Source organism: Acipenser ruthenus, chromosome 16, assembly GCF_902713425.1.
Source record: "Acipenser ruthenus chromosome 16, fAciRut3.2 maternal haplotype, whole genome shotgun sequence".
Lineage (NCBI taxonomy): Eukaryota > Metazoa > Chordata > Actinopteri > Acipenseriformes > Acipenseridae > Acipenser > Acipenser ruthenus.
Genome location: NC_081204.1, coordinates 4,072,152 through 4,095,195, shown reverse-complemented (window position 1 = coordinate 4,095,195; position 23,044 = coordinate 4,072,152). Strand labels below are relative to the sequence as shown.

The window sequence follows — 23,044 nt, the reverse complement described above, 5'->3', positions numbered from 1 at the left end:
CAATATGCTTGATATATACGTAATATAACATGTTTCTTTGAAAACTGCACATTGTAGACCTGTAAAGCAAATGGATGTGAATGAACTGGAAGATACGACTTTTTTTTTTTTTAGCTACAACCACTGTAATTATGGTATTTCAACGAGCTTCTGCAATGAGTGGGATATACATAGATTAATGTAATGTTGGTGTTGATGTGATAGCTCAAGAAAGATAGTTTAAAACCACTGTTGACCAAATTTAGACACATCATCTAATACGTATTATGTGATAGACATGCTGACTCTTTATGGAACAGATTTTTTTTTTCCCTACTATAGATATAGCACACAATGCCTCTATGCACCCACCTCACACATACACTTTCACACCAGTGCAGTGGCAGTCAACACCCTCTACCCACAGAAAGCAAACCACTGTTCATACATCTAGCACTGGCTGAGTCAATAAACTATTATCTCAGTTACTGTTTCCTACGTTCAGTGGCCCAGAACCTTTCAAACTTTAATCTGGTATAGTCACAATTTCTCATTTAAAAACGACTGCAAGTAATTTTTATTCATCCATACACACAACATGTATCTGACTAGGAACCAGGGGCCAGTTTCACAAAACACTGCCAGCACTTCGGCTAGCAAGCCATCTTAGAGTGAATTGAATTTAGCAGACTGCTACCCAGAACTGCTAGCCCCAGGATGTAATTGCAGGAAGTGGGTCAGGTGGTTTTTCATCAGTACATTAGACTATTTTGCTGTCCTGAACCCGGGAAATCCGAATTGACATCAAATCCTGAAACTAATTTAGCAAAACTTCTGAACAGAGCCTTTGGGATGCTATAATAACTCAAGGTCTCCATCTGCTGACAAAACACGTGTAATGCGACCGTAGAACTAATGAAAGAATGCTGTCAAAAACAAAACCTGGCTGCGTTACACGATGATGGTCGTCATTTTTTATTATTTAAACAGCAGCTTTATTTGCTACTTCATGCATCAAATAAGTAGCAAGCAAGTGGTCTTTCAACTTTAACCAATACAATATATGGAAGTAGTCTGTTTACTTGCAGAATGTACATTTTCAAATGCATGAAATGCAGATCAAAACTTGCCGTTTATTCTGATGTGTTCTAATCGTCAAACAATTATAATATATCATATTTTAAAATACATACAATAATTAAAATAAGACAGCTATAGAGTGGGAACCAATGTTGAAAAGTTTGTTTCTGAACGGAGGTACTTTCTTGTAGCAACAACATACCCACGTGTGTTTTCGGTTGCTGTGCGTACCGGTAATTTTTTAAAAAATAACTTTTTGTCAAATTGTCATTCGATTTTAATTTGTAAAATTAAATAAATCTGTCGTTTTATAAAATATATTTGTACTGGTTAATACTGTACTCAATACGTGTGCAGGCAGCATACAGAGTCCCAAACATACAGTTAGTTACACTGAATTTTGGATAACAAATTATAGTATTTAATAACTACGATATAGACGCACGTTACGATTTCAAGTTGTTATTTTAAACTTGCAGCATGTCAACGTCATAGTTTCTACACAGGATAACAGTTGTATTGCTGCTATTTATAAAACAAAAATGTACAAAGTACTTGTTTGTAAAATCCCTACAAACTACGGCTGTACTGTTACTTTATTTGCAGGGTGGGGGGGAAGAGGTATTTGTGATATAACGTTACATTAATAAAATAATTGGTATAGCTGCAAACTGCTAGTGAGCCAAAAAATAATAAATGAAACATCGGTTTAATTAAAATGAATGAAAGTTACTTAAGTCCTTTTCTATTTCTTTTAAAATATTTACAAAATGGGGTATTCAAATTTATATGGACGGGATCTATAATTATATAAAATAAAATAAAATAAAAAACTTATGTTGCATTTAGTTAAAATATAGTATTCATAAATTCTTCTTTTTGTCTGCATAGGGCTACAAATGCTGGTATGCAGTCTGGGGTAATGATTGAATAGGAAGTACTGTAAATGCAATGGCAGAAGCCATTTTCCACCCACCGAAACGAAGGCCGAAAGTGTACGAATCCTATATAGCGCCTTTCCCTGTGCCCACATCCCAAGAAGAAGCGGGCCTAACCGAGCTCAGGGTTTACAGAGCTGAGATTATAAACCAGCATGTCATTGTGAGAGATCCAGAAGAAATAGAGGCCTTGTATGGAAGGGTATTTATTGTATTTATTAACAGATGTTCTATAACTTAAAACTCATATCTTGTTCAAATCTGTTTTAAATACAGTATATTCAAATTTTATATTTTTAAAGGGCTATTTTGGGAAAGGTTTATTGTCAAGAAGCAGACCTGAATATAGAATTTCAAACAAATGGAGCGGTAGGTATTTTGTACTGTGTTTTCTGGTATTAAGTTTATTGTTAGACATGGACAGATTAAGTTCTGCTGATAGAGGAGAATTAAACGTTTTGTTTGTCTGTTGTTTAAGAACCCGTTTTCAACAATAACCAGATTTTACATTTTTCCATGTGTCTTTATTTATTTTGTTACAGATGCCAATTTCATGCGCATGCCTGTAATTTCTTCTGCCAAGTAAGTGTTTCCATCTATGACAGTACAAGGTCCATATTCACAAAGAATTTCCTGACATTTTCTTTACATTCTGTTACATTGTTAAAATAAACATATGCCCCTTGGTTGCTTCTTGCAGGTTTGTAACATTTTTCATACAACCATAAAATGGTTCAAATTTAGCATGTGGTAACAAACTTTGCTTTGTATTTCTAAGTAATTTTGGTGGGACGACAAATAACCTACTAATAACAATCTATAACTTGTGAGAGGGAACTATGTGATATGTTATACCCCTTTTGAATATTTGCGCTACTTTGTCATTTGTTTTATTTAGGTACCAGCTGCATTTGGACTGGGCTAGAGGAGTTCTGCAAGGGCAGGGGCTAGATGAAGACTCAATAGAAAAGACCCTTAAAAAATACACAGACCCGGTGGAGCTGGAGTGTGCTGGCAGCACCTCCAGAAATGAGCAAATTGATTGCTGTGCTGCAGCAGACAGAGGGCAGGCAGAGGGATCCACTCACCATAGTGACGGAGATCTGGAACCTTCAGATTCTGAACTCCAGTCAGGGAGTCCAGAGAGGAAGAAGCCTCGGAGACAGGGGGATCTGCAGTACGATCCTCTGGCTGACATTTATCCAGAGGAGCCCGCAGTGCTTGACAAAGAGGCCCTATCTACTGTGAAGTGTCATAAGCATGACGACCTGATTATGCACTGTGGGTGCAGGTTGAAGGACAGCGTCATAGACGACATGCTCAGCAATGCGACGGCACCTCCGACACCATCCTTCACCCCTGGCCATGAGTACGTGCTGGTGCAGGAGGATGAGGAGAATCCTTGTGACAGTGTAAATATCAACACGCTGCAGCTCCATTTTCAATCCAGAATCACTGTGTTATCAGGACCTACCATATTTTACATTTAACTGTAGAATTGCATTTCAAATATGTGAATATTCTGAATTCATGTTTTAAAAAAAAAAGCTTTACAGCATACAATACAAACATAATTAAGAGGTAAGAAAAAGATTGGTTAGCACTCCTTGAAGGAATTACGTTTGGGACCTGTGATGGTAAGACCATAAAGAAGATGAGGGTGTAAGGATGTATTTTATTTCTTTGTCAAACAGTACAAATCAATCCATTGCCGTTATTCTTCAAAACTCAAATGCAGTGCTACCTTTTAAAATGATCACCTGGTAAACATAAGGCTTTGTTTGTTTCAGTCTGAGAAAACGCCAAGATTGGTCTGCAGAATCAACCCATTTCGAATTATTGAATACCTCCAGCTTACTTTAGAAGAGGTAAGTGGAGTTGTCTGTCCCACATGCAAATGATTAGGTGGTAGTCTAGTAGCCAAATCACTATTGTTTAGGTATTTTTACTAAAGTATTTTATATAGGTTGTATCTTGTAGAAATCACAAATTCAAAAGAAGTAGGTCAATTGATGGGCTCTTCAGATACAAAGAGGAAGCCAACAGAGAGGATATATTGTATGTACAGTATTTGGTTGAAAAAATATGACTGATACTGTAGATTCCAATGCAGTAACAATAAAGCAGGTACATACATACTACACTTCGATATTACATCATTATCAGTAAATGAAAACATGGTTTAAACTAATAGAAAACTATTTTAACTATTGTATATGATTCTAATAATTGCTTTTAGCATTCTTTGAAACTTGAAATACTGTTTGGAATATAAGGGGTGCTTGTGTGGGTCAGTGTTGAGTTGTGTTAGGAACATGAATGCTGTAAATACCTGCTTATTTGGCAACTGTGTCTTTGCTACCAATTGTTACTGTATTTTTCAGGCCTTTTTCTTGACGTACGCCTTGGGATGCTTGTCCATTTATTACAATGAGGTGAGACGCTTTTATGTTGGCTGATGACATTTCTAAATCCAACAGGGATTTAATGAATACTCTATTTGTGTATTTTCCAGCAGATTGATTTGGAACAGATATTAAACATAATTTGAACAACAACATTCAAAGTCCTTTATCAGAGATTAGGGACCAATCGGGTTAAATAAGGTTAATAGCTTCATTTTCAGATACCTAACCTTGTGTAGTAAAAGCTTACATTAAGTAAGAAGGGTTTATCTGACACGGTTATGTATCTGATCTATGGCTACCAGGCAATCTTGTGGCTCCAAAATTGGTTCCAAGGTAACTGAATCACTAGGCAGGCATACACGATAGTGACTCTTTTGTATTTTGTGTTTGTTGAATTTGAAAAGCAGACTCTACAGTTTGCGTTTCACTCAGTAGTGTGTTTCAGTATAGTTATTGCATGGGTTCTATTTTAAGAATTGAATCTTCAGGTGTTGCCTTTGATGTACATTGTACTTGTGCTCCTGTGTTGCGTTCAGCTAACATTCTTTCTTCAACATTAGGAGCCTTTGTCCATTGTTAAGCTCTGGCAAGCTTTCAGTGTAATTCAACCTAGTTTTAAAACAATCTACATGGCCTACCACCACTTCAGGAGCAAAGGATGGGTGCCAAAAGTGGGAATGAAATATGGAACAGACCTCTGTAAGTAAACCTGCATAGAAACCAGGATAACCCAATAGAAGACAGTTTCTGCGTTACTTTATGTTTGAATGATTAACAGTAGTGATGGATCTAACTACTTATTATTTTAAAGAAATGATTGTCTGTAAGCAGTGTGTGAGATGACACACCCCTGAACATTTTCAGATATTTTTCCTGGAGATTTAAATAACAAAACGCTCAGTTGCTGTTGAATAATTGACTCCTGTTTATCAATGCTTTCCTCCACTTAAGTATCTCCTGGTAACTGACTCCCGGTGACCTACAAACCAGGCACTGGTTTACTTTTCTTTAAACAAGAACAAAGGTTGTTGATTTCTTACGTGCAGCTTGAATTACTAACTTCTACATTCCTTGATCACATACAATCCTGTCCTTGCATGCTGCTGCTTTCAGGGAGTCCATTTCTTAGTTTTGGTAGCTGCACAATAACAAACATGACTAATGATTATTTCATTGTACGAATTTATTTTTTCGGACAGTGCTGTATCGAAAAGGACCTCCATTTTACCATGCAAGGTTTGTTTCTCTGAAATACACTATTAACCTGATTTGTGGGGGAATGCATTATCTATCCTATCTATGTGCAGGTAGCAGCCATTCAATTCTCCTGGCACTTCTTACTTAGTTTAACATGCAACTAAATGCACAATTAATTTTTTTTAATAATAAAGTTTTTGGTCAACTGGACATGCAGATCAGGATATTTTTAGTTGGTAGTACTGTACATAAGCAGAAAATATGCACTATCCCAGAAATTGTTTGTTCAGTCCAGTTTGTAGTAAACTGTATGATTTGGTTAATAGATTGGGTTGCACCGTCCTGCCTTCCTGTCAATGAGAAAATACAAATGGAATCTGCGCACAGCGTGCTGTTCGAAGGTCTGACGCCCAGGTTGTGTTGTTCCTCTAGCTATTCAGTCGTGGTGGAGATGGTCGACGATACTTTCCAAGGAAAACCCCTCAGACCGTTCAGCTGGAGGTCCCTTGCTGCTCTCAATAGAATCACAGTTAACGTTTCCAAGGTAACATAACATGCAATGGTACTGTGGTTTGCAATTTGTTAAAATGACTACGCCAGGATGGAAAATGAAACTCTGGAATATGTATGTCAAGAGAAAATTGCTATTTTTAATTTTACAGCCAAGGAAAACTAGTTGCTTTGTGTTTAGGCTCGGGGTCACTTTCTGTTTTTTGTCTGTCCAGATTTATGTGCTCTTGAACCATTTAGCTAGGAGCAGGTCAGTTATTGTTGAGAGCAGTTTTATACTGTTGGGATAGTTTGATTCCTTTTCATTCCTTTCAGCCTTTGCCTGTTTTTGTATTCCTCTAAAGGCCAATTGTGTGCAATATTTCTTTTTTTAAATAGGATATTGGTTCTGTTCTGTTTTACTTTCAGGAGCTGATGTTTTGTTATGTGGTTAGACCATCAGATATGACAGAGGAGGAAATGTCTTCCCCAGAATGTATGAACAGGATCAAAGTTCAGGTGTGATGATTTTTTTATTGTACTAATAAAGGCGAATGGTGCAATCCCAAAAGGTTCCATTGCCAAATATTTATTTTCAAAGAGAGTAGTGTATCACTCAGTAATATGCATACTGTTTGTCTGCCCAAAACTAAAGTGTCTCATTGTGTTATTATGTTATATCTGAGGTATGTAAACCTTACAATGCATCTAGAGGTTTTTTTTTTTTTTTTTGATTGGTTGAATTTTGTGTTTCAGGAGCTTATTGTGAGTCGCTGGATATCTTCACGAGAACGTACAGAACAAGAGGAGATGTAAAACATTGCAGAGTGATGGTGGTGGTGGTGGTGGTTGTTGAATTAGGGTTACAGAACACCCTGCAAAGTTTACTAGAAGCACATTATGTTACCTTTGCTGTGTCCCGTGTTGTCTGTATCGCAAGGTTATATTATTGAACTTACTGCCAACTCTTTAGAAACTTTTATCAACTGGGCAAAACATTATCAACATTTACTCGGGAGCGTTCGACAGGAGAAAACAAAAATCTTCCAGGGGACGCAGTGTATCCAAATCACACTCCCTCCTGCAGTAAAGATGGTTTTCTGTTCCCACAATACGCCACTCATTCCAAATGCAATGACTTAGTTGATTTACCTGTGATGAGTAAATACGCAATTATCAAAACTATTCATAATATGTTGGAAAAATGGGATACAGCAAAGATAATGTGTGTTGTACACACTGCAAGGGGTTTTGTGATACTGGAACTTGCTGTTGAAGTATTATTAGATATTAGATTAGTATTATTATTCCTATTAGAGGACAGTACACACTACCGAGCTGAGTGTTTACCAGCTTGCAAGTTGAACATGATTTAGAAGAAAATGCACACTCAGCACGCAAAATACTTCTTGTGGAAAAGAAAAGAAAATTTAAAATGTTTAAAGTTTCAGGTGTCTGAGTTTGCATCATTTTGGTTTCTAATAAATACTTCAAAGCTTATTTTGATTCATTAGCAAAATAATTGTTATCTGCTTGTAAAGTGTACTTTATAATACAGTATTAATAAAATAAAAAAAAGATTGACTAGCAGAAACTGTGACATGTATTAAAATTAAGTACGGTGATACTTTTCCTACTTTTCTTTATTTGTGAAAAGCCTGCCCTGGACAAGTTGACATCGTATATCTTAATGTATATTTAAATCTTAATCCGCTAATCCTAATGGACCGTTTGATTGAAATCAAGTTTTATCGGTTTTAATTTACTCGGCGGAAACTTGTGACAGCTGATATGTCATTGGATGATCAAGAACACTTCACCTACTGTGACAAGGACACGGGACCCTTGTTGGGCTGTTCATGGTCACAAAGGAAATGTGAGCAATCTATAAAACACAAGTGTCATTGTGACTGACAAAAGAATCCTCGCAGTAACTCTATAGCTTCATATCCGTCCCACGTGAACTAACCTGGAGACGGGCAAATTACCGGCCTGCAAGAAAACCACAATGTGAATTGAAAGATAATTGCTTTACATTAGATACTGTTGCTAGTATATGGATTGTTGAACTCTAATTGAAACTAATTGGAAATGATTTGAAGAAACCAAAAATAAAGTCCAATTAATATACAAACAAGCCATTGTTCACACACTGATAGATGCATTCCAAGTAATACACATATTAAGCAACAAGACTTTCACTGCCTAGAATTTTTGAAACACACAATGAAGAATGATACGTGGTTTGTAACTACAGTTTCTCTTTTTTTGTGATCGGAGATGATGGAATAATAAAGCAAAAATGATCTTGTGTGCCTGTGTAAACATTGAAACTCCCTTGCTATGTTTACGGCTTGCCAAAGCAAACTTCAAGACATGCACAGCTGCTACAGCCCACTGTTGTCATTTAATTAATTGCATGGCATTGTAGTACAACACAGTTTGAAATGGAACCTTTCATGAGAGGAGCACCCCTTTAAATTACAGCTATGGCCAAAAGCTTTGCATCACCCTATAGAATTAACTCATAAAGTCGAATGTAACCTGCTGACTGATGTTACGTTAACATATTGAATTACATACCGGTTTGTAGTTTTCCATATGCGTAATTCCATGAAATACTGTACTACTATTAATGGCTTCCAGTAGACATTTGCGATATCAAAATATTGTTTTTCAAATTTCTCCAAATACAAATAAAATCTTATTAGTACCTCCTTGCCATTTCTTTCCTTTGTGAGCTCACTAGTCCTGTGATAACAGTTCAGAATTAGGAGGCTTAGAAGCCGAGAACAAAACTTCTATCCAAACTGTGTTTTTCTGCGACGATGTTACAGGAAACTTCTACTGTATATTGGTGATATAGCTTGTAACGTGACCTACTAAAATAAGAGTATGAAACACAATCTGTAAGGAAACTCCCATTTGTTATTAAAAAAATGTTAATTGTTTTATTAAGGGTATGTTAACCTGTTTCCAGATTTGAAAGGCAACTTTTTTTTTTTTTTAATTCAATATGGAAAACTAATGTATTTACAGATTGCACAGTGTTAACATTAAGGTTCATTTTGTAAAAAATTTAATTCAATGCTGGACTTTTCAGTATTCTTCTAAATTGACAAACCAAATTCTTTGACCATTGCACAATTGTTTCTCTATTCTTTTTAAATGTTTTTTTTCTATGCTTCCTTACTTAAATTAGCATCTTCTTTTGTGAACGTGAAACTCTACCATGAGAGTGTCAAAAGTTGCAATGAGCAGCAATTCACTCTTATTGTGACAAACGTATTACTGATAATGGATATCAGGTCTGGTTGCAGCAGCCCAGTGTTGACTGTATGTGAAGATGTGTGTGGTTTTAGAGATGGGACAATGGACCTGTCAATCTTAGTCAATCAATTAGCCATAATGAACTAGGATACAGGGCATAATCCCATACCTCTCATACATAGAGATCTCTTACTCACCACCGCCCATACACTGCATTGTCACACCACATTGTTAAAACTAAGCACATCCTCTAATGAAATCAATTGTACCATCTCTTGAAACCCCAGATCAGATTCAAAATTCACGTTGACTCTGTGAGACTCCATGCTCATTCAGCTCTCCTTAGATAAATACAACATCATTCAATTCTTTCAAAAGCATTACATCGTTTATGCAATCACAAGAAGGTTCTGAACACAGTGCAGCAGTCACAAGCAGGTCTGGTAAACCTGGTTAATTTGTAGTTTCATTTAAACACAAGACCTACATGTACATAAACACTTTTGATATAACTAGTACAATGTCACCTAGCCTAGGTCCACTGTTATAATAGTTCAGAGAATATTACAATAAATGTTAACAGCAAGAAATATTTTTTGTAACTGCTGCTTTTAGATTCACTCTAACATAAAATCATACAATACACTAATATACAGTACTGTACATTAATGTGCCCAGCTGACACGCACTGTGGTCTCAGCAAACATTGCACAGTTACACCAGAACAACGCATTATACACATACTTTCAGTTTTCAGCTTCTTGTGACTGACTAGCAGTGATTTCAATGCATTCCTACCCAGGGGAATATCCGCTGTTTAGATCGACCTGCAATTTAAACATAGCTGTCTTCTCGCTGGGAGCTGTCCACAATATAGAAAGACTTGTGGGAAATCTCCTGATAGAGTGTGATGTATCTGGAAGCCCTCCTCGTTCGGGGAAGAACAAACTTCTCTGTGAAGTCACTTTTCGTTAGCTGACGCTTTCCTTGCGTGGCGAGCAAACAGTTTATAAATGTCAGGGCGTAGGTGTAGCAGTTGTGTTCGTGTTCTTCATATCTGTAAAACACAAGACATACAGTATAATGGACTTAGTTACTGATGAGTCAGTGTTGTATGAAGTGTTTCAAAATGTAGATAGATCGGTTGCAATCCTTCTACTGTTACCAAAGACAGCACCACCAATGGCTTTTTTTATTTGGCTTGCAAAGTTATCCAGGAGATTGTAGATGACAGATGTACAGTATTATACTGCTGATGAAAATGACTGCATGAAAAGGCTAAACTTGAAATTTAATATAATAAACAAACGCCAACAAGGATATTTTAGTACAAAATAAAAAGCGAAAAGGGATCGTGGACTTGAAAATGTGCTCTGGTCTTTCTAACCTTTGAGGATCCCACATGTCCGTCGATGAGAACTGTTCCAGGTAGCGATCCCACTGGTTTATCAGACTGTACATATCAGGCTGTACCAGGGGGATGCTGACAGACTGCTCCCAGCCATGCTCATCTCTGCAGACTCCAGCCTCATTATAATTATACACCACACCTGGAAGAAACCCCCACACACACAGTGGTACAGTGAAGGAATGTATATTTCAAGCCAGTGCAGACAGTGTTATTTCATTTGCTAGACAAAAAATATTACTTGATATTTAACAAGACTGATGTAAAAGTTGATGAATGTAGTCCATGTAGAGACTATAGGGTAAAACGTATAAGAAACAGCTCTGCTTGGATAAAAAAAAGGAATTTGTGGCACAACTATGCATTAGCAAATTATTCATATTATTATTTTTGTATTAACCAGTTAGGTACCAAATCCATTTGTCTTTAAAAAATCTGAATACAATCTGTATTTATGCAATTCCATAGATACATTACATTTATACCTAACTTCTGCGGTTAATAAATGTGGGGCTTCCATAACAATATAATTACTAAGAGAACATTTAGATAACAGGTAGAGGACAGTGGCGCTTAATGGGTTAAACTTTTTTTTTATTAAACCAGATGTCAATAATTATAATAATTTCATCTGTCTCCTGTTTAATAGAATTGAATAGAATTTAAGAATAAAATGCATTTACCTTTAGTACATGTGATTCCCACATGAAGATCTGAACTTCCATCATACTCTCTGTGAAAAAATATATTATTATTATTATTATTATATAAAAAACGTATCTTGTCAGCACAACACAAACAGAATACATATTTTTTATCTACACAGATGTATTGTTGCTAGCTATTATGAAAAACATACCATAGTTAAATGAATGAATAATGTTAGATTCCTGAGAGATATATCAATTGAATTAGTCATTTTAGTCCATCATCGTATCACATGTGGCGCTGTTGTAAACTTCTCGGACGAAGACACGCCTAGATTTAATGTTTGTGAAGTTCAAAGTAAAAACAGCCTGTGTTCAAACTGTAACAAAGTCTAAAGAGTCGGAAGAAAGGCTGGCTGCTGCAAAGTCAGGGTTTAGCAAAAAAAATAAATAATAATAATAATAATAATAATAATAATAATAATAATAATAATAATAATAATAATAATAATAAAAACCTACCTGAGAAATGTTCCTTTGGTAGGCTTTACCAGAAATGAACTTGTTACCTTGTGTCCGTTGATAAAAGGATTAGGAATGCTGACAGGTGCTTCTTCTAGCCTCCGAGTCCTGGAGCTTAAACTCTCCCGACAAACAGGACAATATTCTGGGACAAAAAAACAGTAAATGTCCTTTCCACAATGATGGAATTTGATCACGCCGGCTTTGTCCATGTCCATTTGGGCTCCTGGGCGCTTTACTGGAACTGGCGATACAAACGTAACGTAACAAGTGGCTTGTTGTGGCTCCGAGGAAGTAATGTATCCTTAGTGACGTCATTCAGGAGGATATAAAATCAACCACACACACAGCCCGGGATTAAATATGATATGCCGTCTCCAGCATAGCGGGCTGAAATCATTCATTATTTTTAGTTTTGTTTGACAAAATTATCAGCATCAATTAATTCACCTAAATACCAAAACCATGTATGATGCACATATTTTTTTTTCTTCAAAAAACTTTAAATCGATCCTTTAAATATATCGTTTAAGTCATTCACAGTCATCTGTACATTAATTTAATAGCTCAGGAAACGCATTCGCTCCACTGTCGGTTGTCATAAGCAGAACCTTTTTTTTATTGCGTCCGTGATTTGGAGGGGGTGTTTGAAGGTTGCACCAAAAGTAACTGGAGGAGCTAAAACATTGATGCACGTATGGAAGACGCAACATGAACACAAAGCAAGTCACCTGCCGGTAACAGCCGTTATTTCAACTAAAACATGTTTCTATCCCTGCTTTTTATTTACCGAATACTTATTGTAATAAACCGATACTCGTAGTTAGAGAATATCTTATTTCTAAAAACGTACTTTTTCCAGTTGACACCTTTTTTACGATGTGCGTTCTGTCAAATGGAATACCATGCCCTTGTTTCATGTACGTTACTGAAAAAGACCCACAAGTTAATTTGTTTCTCCCAGTACACGTCTGTTTATTTAGTTTCTATTTACGTAATGTGTGAGCTTTGATTGCTGATGTGTAGTACAGTATATGTTTAATTCTGAAATATTTATACGTCCTTTTAATTTTAGAATTTCTGACGTTTTGTTAAATGTGATTATATATATATATATATATATATATATATATATATATATATATATACACACACACACACACACACATATATATTGTGATAGTATAACGTGAACTGAATATAGTTCTTTTTGAGAGATGCTTTATTTGTAGGGTTCCCATCTCTGATTTACAAAAAACCGGGACACCAGAGTCATTTCGTACAAAAAAATTTAAAAATAAAATCATATACTTTGATGACAAATGTCCTGGGAAGTCTTACAGATTTCCCAAGACAGTTGCCTCAAAAAGAGAACAATCCATGCAAAACCAGAACGGGTGGCAACCCTATTGATTTGGCTTCAATTCATTAACATTGTTATAGCAGTTAACTTTCAGTGCAAGCTTTGTGTTGCTTTTTTTTTAAATTCCTGTCATAGTGTAAGGTGTCTTACTTTAGATAATAGCTGTCAACATTTTTTTTAAGGTATTTTTTGCATGGTGTATGTCGTGAGGGGAGCAGATGTTTATTTTCTCATGATTTAACTACAAGCAAACCATCCACCATCTGCAAATTCTACCAGAAAGGGCAGTGTGCCTATGGAGACCGTTGCAGGTAAGGAGTTTTGATTATGTCCTCCTGTCATCTCTGTTGTACAGAAGACCCCCATCACTGAAGTTTACATTGGCCCTAGTCTCATATAAGAAATGTGATCATTATTGATCAAGCCGGAATTGGAGTTCGAACAGCACACCGGGGTCAAGGTACAGTCATTTAGGAGCTGGAATGTGCAGTGTAGAATCTACCTGTTTAATATAGCATCTTGATTTGAATTTGCCTTGTAGGTATGATCATATTAAACCCTCTGCTGGAAGGGGCATAGGTGTCCTTGGGGCACAGGGAGAATACAGTAATCGACCCCTTCCACCAGTTATCCCACAAAGCTGCAGCATTGCACCACCCATCATTGGAGGAAGCCACATTGCAGCCACCGGCATTGGTGGAAGCAACTTTGCCATCCCAGTCATCGGAGGAAACAGCATAGGCATCCCTATCCTAGGAGGAAGCCACATTTCAGCCCCAATCATTGGCAGCAACCCAGCAGAAACTGGGCAACGTGGAAAGAAACCACTGGTGCTGAGGGACAGAGGTGAGTTTCGCTACTTAAGGTTCTCCTTCCCACTGCTACAATACAGTGCGATGCAACTTGTTTTTATATAGCGCCTTTCACAACAAAGCGCTGTACAATCAAGAATAAGCCATATCGAAAAGGAACGTTTTTATCCTACTTTTAAATCAGAAGCGAGTCAGCCTGGTGGATATTCTCAGGGAGTGAGTTCCAGAGTCTGGTCGCATAATTAGAAAAAAGTTCTTCCACCTGTAGAGACGAGACGGAAGGAAGAAACGGAGAGCAGACCTGAGTTGGAGGAACGCAGGGAGCGACCCAGAGTGTACCATGTCACCAGCTCACGAATGTAATCTGGACCCTACAAGCCTTATATGTCAGGATTAGGACATTAAAATCAATTCTCTGCTTTACAGGCAGCCAATGTAAGGCAGCCAAGACAGGGCTAATGCGCTGTCTTCATTTGGTACGAGTTAGGAGGCGCGCAGCAGAGTTTTGTAGTAGCTGAAGTCGTGATATGGTAGACTTCAGTTTTACCTCAGTTAAGATGGAGAAAGTTGTTACTCATCCAGGACTTAATATCACTGAGACAAAGGGAAAGAGCAGAAGAAGCATGTTTATCAGAAGTGTCATCAGTATAGAAATGAAAGCCCATGTTATGTTTCCGGATTACCTGCCCAAGAGGGAGTGTGTGTAAATACTGAAAAGAAGTGGAGCCAGCCCAGAACCCTAGGGCACCCCAGAGGTCACTGACAGAGAACCTGAGGAATAACCTCCCAGTGAAACAAACCGACACGTAGCGGAAAGGTAAGATTTAAACCAGTCAAGCACTGAGCCGAAGATACAGTCGTCAGATTCAAGGCGGTCTCTCTGTATGTGTGTTTCCCAGCAATTTTTCTTCACATTTTTTGAGCAATGTCTTGTGTTTGATCGGGTTTAATTCTAAAAATAAACATTGTAAAAACCAATACCCTTTTGTATTACCCTTGTCAAATGTAAATAATAACAGTGCTGTTGCATATAATCTTTCCAAAGTCTACTGTGAGAAGAGTCAGAAATCAACATACGTAAAATGCACTAATACTTAATGCTGTAAGAGGCGAGCATTTTATATTGAACTGCTTCAGACATTTCCCACTGGCTGCTGGAAAATCCAAAACATCTGTGGCTGTGAACTTAAGCTACATTTGTGTAATTTCTTTAACCACTATATTTAAGTTTATTTCAACCAATTAAGTTACTATTTTCACGCACTTTTTTTTTTTTTTTTTACTTTTGTTTTTAAAGGTAAAATTGTGATGACAAGCCAAACGAGCTTGGTCCAGAACAGGTTAAATCCCATCCCTGTCACATGGAGATGAAGCAGTGCTCTAATTGTTTAAGATTTAATTAAAAAAAAAAAAAAATCTGCTGCTTTTTCTTTGAACTTTTCTTTAGCACTGTGCACTTCAGATGAAAGGACGCCACAGTACAGAGCAGACAACTATAAGACGCCCGAGTCTGGATGCTGGGGTTACCAGGATGAGGCTTTGAACATCAAACCCCATTCTTATCTGGAAGCCATTCGAAGCGGGCTGGAGGATTCAGCTGCAGGCAGCTCTTTTGCAGACCCCCAGCAGCTGTGTCCCTATGCAGCTGCCGGCCAGTGCCACTTTGGAAGCAGCTGTGCTTATCTGCATGGAGATGTGTGCGAGATCTGCACGCTGCAGGTGCTCCACCCCTTTGACCCAGAGCAGAGGAAAGCCCACGAGAAGGTGAGGAGACCCATGCAGTGAGCTTCAGGCTACACGAGGGAGTGATAGATATTTATAGCTTCTGCTGATTCTGGATCTCATTTGCCGCCTGAAACCTTCAGCTATAAAGTGTCAAGCAAATACAATTGCCACTACAGGGTGATTCTTAAACAGTGCCCCATATAATATATATTTTTTATTATTACAGAACATGTTTGCAATTGAGCTTCGCTGTTGGCCTGGCACATTGTAGTTCGTTGATTAACAAAGACTGAATGTCCAGTCCAGAATGCCAGTTGTGATGTTTGAACATTCTGTCCTAGTTTTGTCCTGTAATTGGGCAATGTTTTTCAGTGTACCAACTGATGTTTTGGCATGTTAGACCTGTAAATGTTTTTTTAATCAAAACCTTGTTCGGCTTTTATTTATTATGGCAGCAAGAACAAGTTTCATTGTTAAGATTGTTAATCGTACTCTGTAACTCGCGGCAAAGAGCTACTTAAAAAAAATTAAAAATTAAAATCTGCTTATAGTTTCATATTGGTGGGATTGTCCAGAGGACACCTACTATTAAGTAAAACCTTGTGTGTAACTGAATCTTTTCTAGTTTGCAGTTTCTCAGAAAAGATTAAGTGTATTGGAGGAGGCTGCTAACCATGTCTAAAAGAAAATATACTTATCTTGCAAAGAAATGTGATGCTATCTTATTTGAAATGTGTTTCTTCTGTCTGCTGCTCTTGCAAAACTGAATCCTGTGTCTCCATAGCACCAATCTGATGTAGATAAATACAGACGCTTAGAAACTGTTATGGTCAGAAGTAGAAAACAAACCAAATCTGTAAATGCTAAAAGTTTCAGTTCCCGTGCCAAAGAAAATATGTTTTGCACTTTAATAGACAGTGACTGATGTTTTTAGTTAACTGTTTTTGAGGCAAATATTTGTTTTTAAACACAGGTTTTCACTACTCCAAGTTAACTTTTCCCCCAAATTGATATTTGATGTGGAATTTACCTTGGAATATTTTAAAATTTGATGGATTACTTTTTTGACGTATTGATAGATGGCCTAGACCCATAACACATTGATGTTTGTAAAAGTAATGTCCACATATCAGAAATGGATAGATACTGGCATTTTGTTTTGCGTATTTAGGTTGGAAATGTTACATACCCCCTTCCCCATTTATTTATTTTTTTTAATTTTTTTATTTTTTTTTTATTTTATATACCCATTTTGATGCAAAAACCCTAGATGTGTATGGTGGCATTTGAGCTGGATATGGAGAAGGCGTTTGCCGTGCAGTTCAGCCAGAACAAGGTGTGCACCATCTGCATGGAGGTGGTGTATGAGAAAGCATCGCCCTCAGAGAGACGCTTCGGAATCCTTTCGAACTGCAATCACACCTACTGTCTGCCCTGCATCAGGCAATGGCGGTGCGCCAAGCAGTTTGAGAACAAGATCATCAAGTGAGTGCTGTGCATGCAACACAATTCAAAACATAAGTCAATGCAATGGAGCGCTTTAAGTTGGTGTTGGCTTTGTTTTACAAGATTGCTAAATTGTGGTTGCGCGCCTTAGAGTTAGCTTGCAAGAAATGGCCGATCACCACGTCAAATTTATGATATGGGGTGTTACCACCCTCATCTAAAATTAGTGACATGTCCTGTTCTTTTTTCCCCTTCTCCAGTTCTAAAAAGAAACTTGATTCCAAAATTAGACAAACATTTTGATAAGAAGTCTTTGTCATTGTCTTTCATGTTGTGTCTTTTTTTGTCCGGTGTGACAGGTCTAAATAACACATTCATAACCAGTGCGAAGGGAAATGGTATATAGTGGAGTCAGGAAATGCTTTGAGACCAGTGAAACTGAAAGGTTGTAAACAGAACTTGCATGGAATAAAGGCTTGTCACGACAGATCGGGATTTTGGCATGCTTTTATTGACTAATGCTGACTTCTTAGTTTTGTATTGCTGTGTTTTTGGTAGATCGTGTCCTGAGTGCCGTGTGGTATCGGAGTTTGTTATCCCCAGCGTCTACTGGGTAGAGGACCAAGAAGAGAAGAACAGACTTATTGAAGAATTCAAAACAGGAGTGAGGTAAGAGGATTCACTGTATCCTGTTTAGAAAGTACTGAACCATATCCACACTAAAGAAAAACAAAGTCTAGAGGTGCTTTAGTTGCTACAGATTAAAAGCATTGTAATTTTACTGGCACCCAAAGTAAATATATCTGGATTAAGTTTTTTTGTGCTGAAAGACATACAGAAGCTAAATTGGCTATTATGCATTCACAAGAAAGCACATTCGTAATTGTAATGTACTGATCGCTTATGAGCCTTTGGTTCAGTTAATTTGTCCTTTTTGTAGGACCTAAATTAGATACCATGAATCAATCTGTAGCTTTAAATAACCAAGTAAGAACCAATAGAGAACAAGTCCTCATATATTGTGACCTGGACAAGAAATCAGAAACGGCATGTAATCAAAATCGGTCATACATAGACAAAAATCACTGCAAGAGTCAACAATTTATGCAAATACAACAAGCATGTCATGAAAAACAATCCAAGCAATAAAATACACACTGCCATGTGCCAGGTAACTGCAGCAGTGATCTGTCTGTAACACATGTAGTTTGTGGCTGAGAAGGTCACAGATACTAAATTGATAAACAGGATAGAAATATTAATCTAGAACGAGCTGTAGTTTTTTATTACAGTGAATAATTTAGCTGTTGTTCTTCCATGTTAATGTTAATCCCATGTGTTCACAGAGTTGTGGGATGACGCATTTTAGAACAGATCATTGCTTTAAATTTCACGAATGTGGCCACTAGACTCCTAGCTTGTGGGGTCTATAGTGGCCTTCATCATAAACCCTTCTTTTAGGTGCATTCTTAAACACAATTTTGTTATCAAAAGAAATTTGCATTGATCAGTACATCACAGAAGGGAGGCAGCAACCTTCTCTGGATAATGTTCTAAAAGTCATGGGATGTTCCATAACACTTCATTGTTAATCCCTTGCCAACAGAAGTTCAGATTTAAGTTTGTAATACGAGGCATTGTCACAGATGCCTCTTACTGAGTTCCACATTCTGGCTGAAGGCTCTTCCATCATTGTAGACAACATCTAAGCCATGTCATGTGAGATTATGGTTAACATTGCCAGTGGAAACATGCATAGAGTTTACTGAGGTGTGTTCAAGGTTAACTGTGCCATTTAACCACCCTTAACAAAAATAGAACCACAAAGGTCACTGCAAAGCTGTTGGCAGGACTTCACTAGTATTTAAGTGTCTTGCATTTGTCTTTTATGGCTTGGAAGATTAATTTCTATTTTTTATGTGACACATTTATGTATATCTGGTTACATTATTTGTGATTTCATTTTTTAATCACTTTAATTTAAATTGATGTGCACTGGTATTTCTTTTTATGAAAGAATACCTTGTTTTCAAAACCAAAATACCCTGAACATGTGTTTTATAGATTGAATATGCAAGTGGTTCTATAAGTTCTTTCATGTTCAGTGCACGCTAAACTTTGTACCGAAGTGTCCTCAGCCACTGTGTTGAATAAGTACCATTTCAGTTTTACTGCTGCAGAGCCAATTTTCTCTTGTTTACATTTTATTCCACAGTGGATCTTTTTTTCCTTCTTTGCAACAATCATATATGTATGTGTTTTGTTTCAGTAGAGAGGGGTGGGGTATTTTACTCTTCAAGATTTTGTATTTACATTATTCTTCTGGCATCCAGCATAACACAAATATTATTTTCTCTGCTGTTTCAGTTCGTAATAACAATCTTTTATTGACCAGAACACTCACTGATGGAAGTGAGCGGTTAGCAGGATAATCGCTTACTTAATAAGCCTTTCTAGTTTCATAGTGGGATCAAGTCTGTTAGGAGCTGGGCCAAAAAAAACAACTTTTGAGCGATTTGGCTTTGTTAGCCAGGTTAGTAAAAGCGTTGAGAGGGGTGGGGTGGGGGGGAGATGACAGCATAAAGGTAGTTCCTACAAATTACTCATGGTAATAAATACATTCATATATTGCATTGTTAAAATATATTGAAGGTGCAAGTCATTGTAAACCATCCCGTGGTGAGCAACCATTGGAAGTACAGTGAACATGAGGAATAAAGAAGCATTAGGAAGACGAAAACCGAGTGCATATGCTCTCGAAGAGAAGTATTAAAGGTGACTCGGGCTGTAAGAAGAGTGTTTTTGTTTTTTTTAACACGGGTATATTGGTTGAAGTGTCAAAAAATGGATAAACGTTTAATCATGCGACTCCGTCTTCTTTCCCAGCAAAAAGGCCTGCAAGTACTTTGACCAGGGAAGAGGGACGTGCCCGTTTGGTGGAAAGTGCTTTTACATGCATGCTTATCCGGATGGGACGAGAGCTGAGCCCGAGAAGCCTCGCAAGCAGATGAGTTCAGAGGGGAGCGTTCGGGTAAGATGTTCTTGTATGTGTGGTGCAGGATCCAGCAGTCCTAACCACAGACACTTCTAGATACACACTGTGATCCACTTGGACGTGTTGTATTGTGCATTGTTACCTGGCTGCTGAAACCCTCATTTTTAACTGTAGTTAAAACAGAGCATTTCTAGGACATTGAATCGGTCTTAGGTCTTTGGGGGTATTGCATGTAATATTTAGATTCAGTGTGAATGTGATGACTCCATCATGCTGGGTGGTCTACCGCTACATTTTGACAAGTTGTCAGTTTGGACCACCCACTTCCCTTGTGCATTAACAAGAAAAGAGCAAAACACATGTTTCAGAAGTGCTATTACTGATGTTTTCTTGGCTAACATGGCACACACAGTTGACCTAGCGCAATGCTGTTTATATGCTCCATTAAAATTCAATTTTCATTGATCACAGAAAAAAACACTCCATTACAAGAGTGATTCACAGGTTGCCAACAGTATAGGCAACCACAGAGCAGGCTTAATTGCTGCCTTTACCAATTCTCGGTCTCTGAGCCCTCGCTAAACAACATTTTGATCTTTTGAGCTGCTAACGATTAAAATGTCGATTGACCGATTTACCAAAATAATGAAGTTGTGTTTTAGAAATGTCAATTGTACAGTATGGGTAAATCAAACAGGCTTTTTTTTTTTAATTATTATTATTCTTTAGTTTAGAAATTAGAATTTATCTGCAGAAAAAAATGCTCAAACCACAAACCAGTTGAGCAGTTTCAATGTTGTCAGCAAACCCATCACATTTTATCTGATCAAATGAAGCACTTCTTTGTTTTTCTTACTGATTTTGAATCTTCATGAAATGTGACCTTTTATTCATTTTTTATTCTTTATCTCTGCATACAACATTAAGTCATGTAGGTTTTTTGGGGGACTAAATTTAAAATGAATTTAACTCCTGCTTATGTAAAAGTAAAACTGATGTTTTACATGTGGACACTAATTGAGAGGGCATTAGCCTTCCTTGCTTGCCCTGTGGTAAAATCAATGACAGTTGACATTTTAAATTGAAAAATGAGTTAATACAATATACTCTGCCGAGCAAGTCAGTATTGCAGATTCCTTTCTGTGACCCTTGCTTGATCCAAGCATAACCTTTTGCAATTTTACTGAGATGGGTAATTATGGTTACTGCCATTATATGACAGCTTTTTGTAAATAGGTGACTCAAAATACAAAATTACCTTACTGGTCACAGGTTCCTGAAATCCATGCTAAAATAATTTATGTAGATGAAATGCAGTTTGCAAGCCCTTCCTTTCCCCCTGCAGTTCCTGAACTCGGTGCGGCTGTGGGATTTCATCCAGGAGAGGGAGCACAGGGGCGAGCGGCAGCATGAAGATGAGGTGTCAGAGCTGGGGGAGCTCTTCATGCAGCTCTCGGGGGCCGACCAGGAAGCAAGCGTTACCTCCACACAGTGACCACTGCCAGCTGGATGAAAATGAACCACCTCTCTGTGTTCCTGCTACCTCCAGCAAATCTTCATTACCAAATGTCAGACCTGTTCATTAATACACACGTGTATTACCTAGATATTTGGGCAATGTTAAGATTCAGAAGAGCAGCCTCATATAGTGGGGTAATAATAATAACAACAATTGAAAAAAGCTCCTGCGACCCAAATGTTGGTTTTGGAGCCATTTTTTCTAGAATATTTTGCTAGACACATATACAAATACTGGGAAAACTACCTAAAATTGATTTTGTTTGTTAATGCACCCATTATTTAAATGTTAAATAACTGGCTTCATATACTACAAATGTGGTAACTTCTTAGGGTGACACCATTTCTGCAATAGTGTTTAATAAACTTCCTTTAGCAATGAATTTCTAAGTAAAATTTACGTAAATTCCTAGAACTTCTTTCCTTTGTAGACAGCCCTGTGTATGAATAATTAAGCATTGAGGAGAGAATGCTTTCCAAGTGTGTTACTATAACGTTCACTGAGCGTGAACAAAGATTCCTTGTCAATAAATTCTGAAGTGCAACATTTTAGATTTTGTTCTGCAGTGTTGACCTTTGTAATTAAAATCTTAACTGTTGTGTGATAATGGCAAGCCTTTACAGCATCAGTGTCTTAATTGTAGGGTAAAAAAAAAAAAACAGCATTGTACTGTAGGGAAAACAAAATGTACTGTGTTGTGTGATGAAGACAGACTATTTAAAGAATCACACTAATATGTACGTGGTGTAGTAGTGTATACTTACTGGATGCAGAAAACGTGTCCAAAAAATGCACGAGTAGGGGGATTTAATAGTATTACATTTTCCTACAGGATGGTCTAAGCCCTTTTCTGTATTTGTATCACAGCTTTTTTTTTTAATTTTCACTTCCCATATTCAGCAAAACCCTGAACCTGGCAATTGCTGAAATCCATCTCCGCGGTTTGGTTTTTGATCACTAGAAGTGAATAAATGTGTTACTGTGGAAGTAGCAGTGTTTTTGTTTAAGTTCCATTACAGTCGGTGTTTAGTAAACATCAGCCATTTCACTGCCACATTTCTGCATCTCTAAATTTCAATGATCCAGATCTTTACCACAGATCCATTTGACTTCATGTTTACAAACCATTTGATCTTCTGTGCCATTCCCCTCACACTGTGCCACCAGGGATTATACATTTTTGTTCACAAAATCTCCCATTTTTAGTTTTTGTGAGAGGTACTGTGAGCATAGGTGAACATTAACG

The 23,044-nt window shown here is 37.4% G+C and overlaps 3 protein-coding genes across 5 annotated transcripts; 2 read left to right on the top strand and 1 right to left on the bottom strand.

The window, feature by feature from the left end:
• The first annotated feature begins 1,045 nt into the window (after positions 1-1,045).
• On the top strand, positions 1,046-8,402 carry LOC117412003 (tRNA-splicing endonuclease subunit Sen2). Of its 3 annotated transcripts, none has more exons than XM_058988475.1 (12): positions 1,060-1,282; positions 1,951-2,199; positions 2,300-2,366; positions 2,540-2,579; positions 2,896-3,409; positions 3,788-3,865; positions 4,382-4,432; positions 4,966-5,104; positions 5,605-5,641; positions 6,035-6,146; positions 6,521-6,610; positions 6,848-8,402. In XM_058988475.1, the coding sequence occupies exons 2-12, from the start codon at positions 2,011-2,013 to the stop codon at positions 6,905-6,907; spliced, it is 1,377 nt and encodes a 458-aa protein (XP_058844458.1). In that variant the 5' UTR covers positions 1,060-1,282; positions 1,951-2,010; the 3' UTR covers positions 6,908-8,402. The 3 variants fall into 3 exon arrangements, 2 of the variants coding, with proteins under 2 accessions (XP_058844458.1, XP_058844457.1); XM_058988474.1 differs by having other exon boundaries at positions 1,061-1,292; XR_009307448.1 differs by lacking the exon at positions 5,605-5,641 and having other exon boundaries at positions 1,046-1,292; positions 6,848-6,895.
• Positions 8,403-8,907: 505 nt separating this feature from the next.
• LOC117414170 (MKRN2 opposite strand protein-like) lies at positions 8,908-12,537 on the bottom strand. Its single transcript, XM_034023948.3, has 4 exons — positions 11,939-12,537; positions 11,453-11,502; positions 10,749-10,911; positions 8,908-10,418 (listed from the first exon to the last, which is right to left on the bottom strand). Exons 1-4 carry the CDS (start codon positions 12,154-12,156, stop codon positions 10,196-10,198), a joined length of 654 nt encoding a protein of 217 aa, XP_033879839.3. The 5' UTR covers positions 12,157-12,537; the 3' UTR covers positions 8,908-10,195.
• Positions 12,538-12,551: 14 nt separating this feature from the next.
• Positions 12,552-22,411, top strand: LOC117411832 (E3 ubiquitin-protein ligase makorin-2-like). Its single transcript, XM_034904079.2, has 8 exons — positions 12,552-12,675; positions 13,484-13,612; positions 13,843-14,147; positions 15,561-15,877; positions 17,109-17,323; positions 17,843-17,953; positions 20,171-20,315; positions 21,625-22,411. Exons 1-8 carry the CDS (start codon positions 12,650-12,652, stop codon positions 21,772-21,774), a joined length of 1,398 nt encoding a protein of 465 aa, XP_034759970.1. The 5' UTR covers positions 12,552-12,649; the 3' UTR covers positions 21,775-22,411.
• Positions 22,412-23,044: the final 633 nt, after the last annotated feature.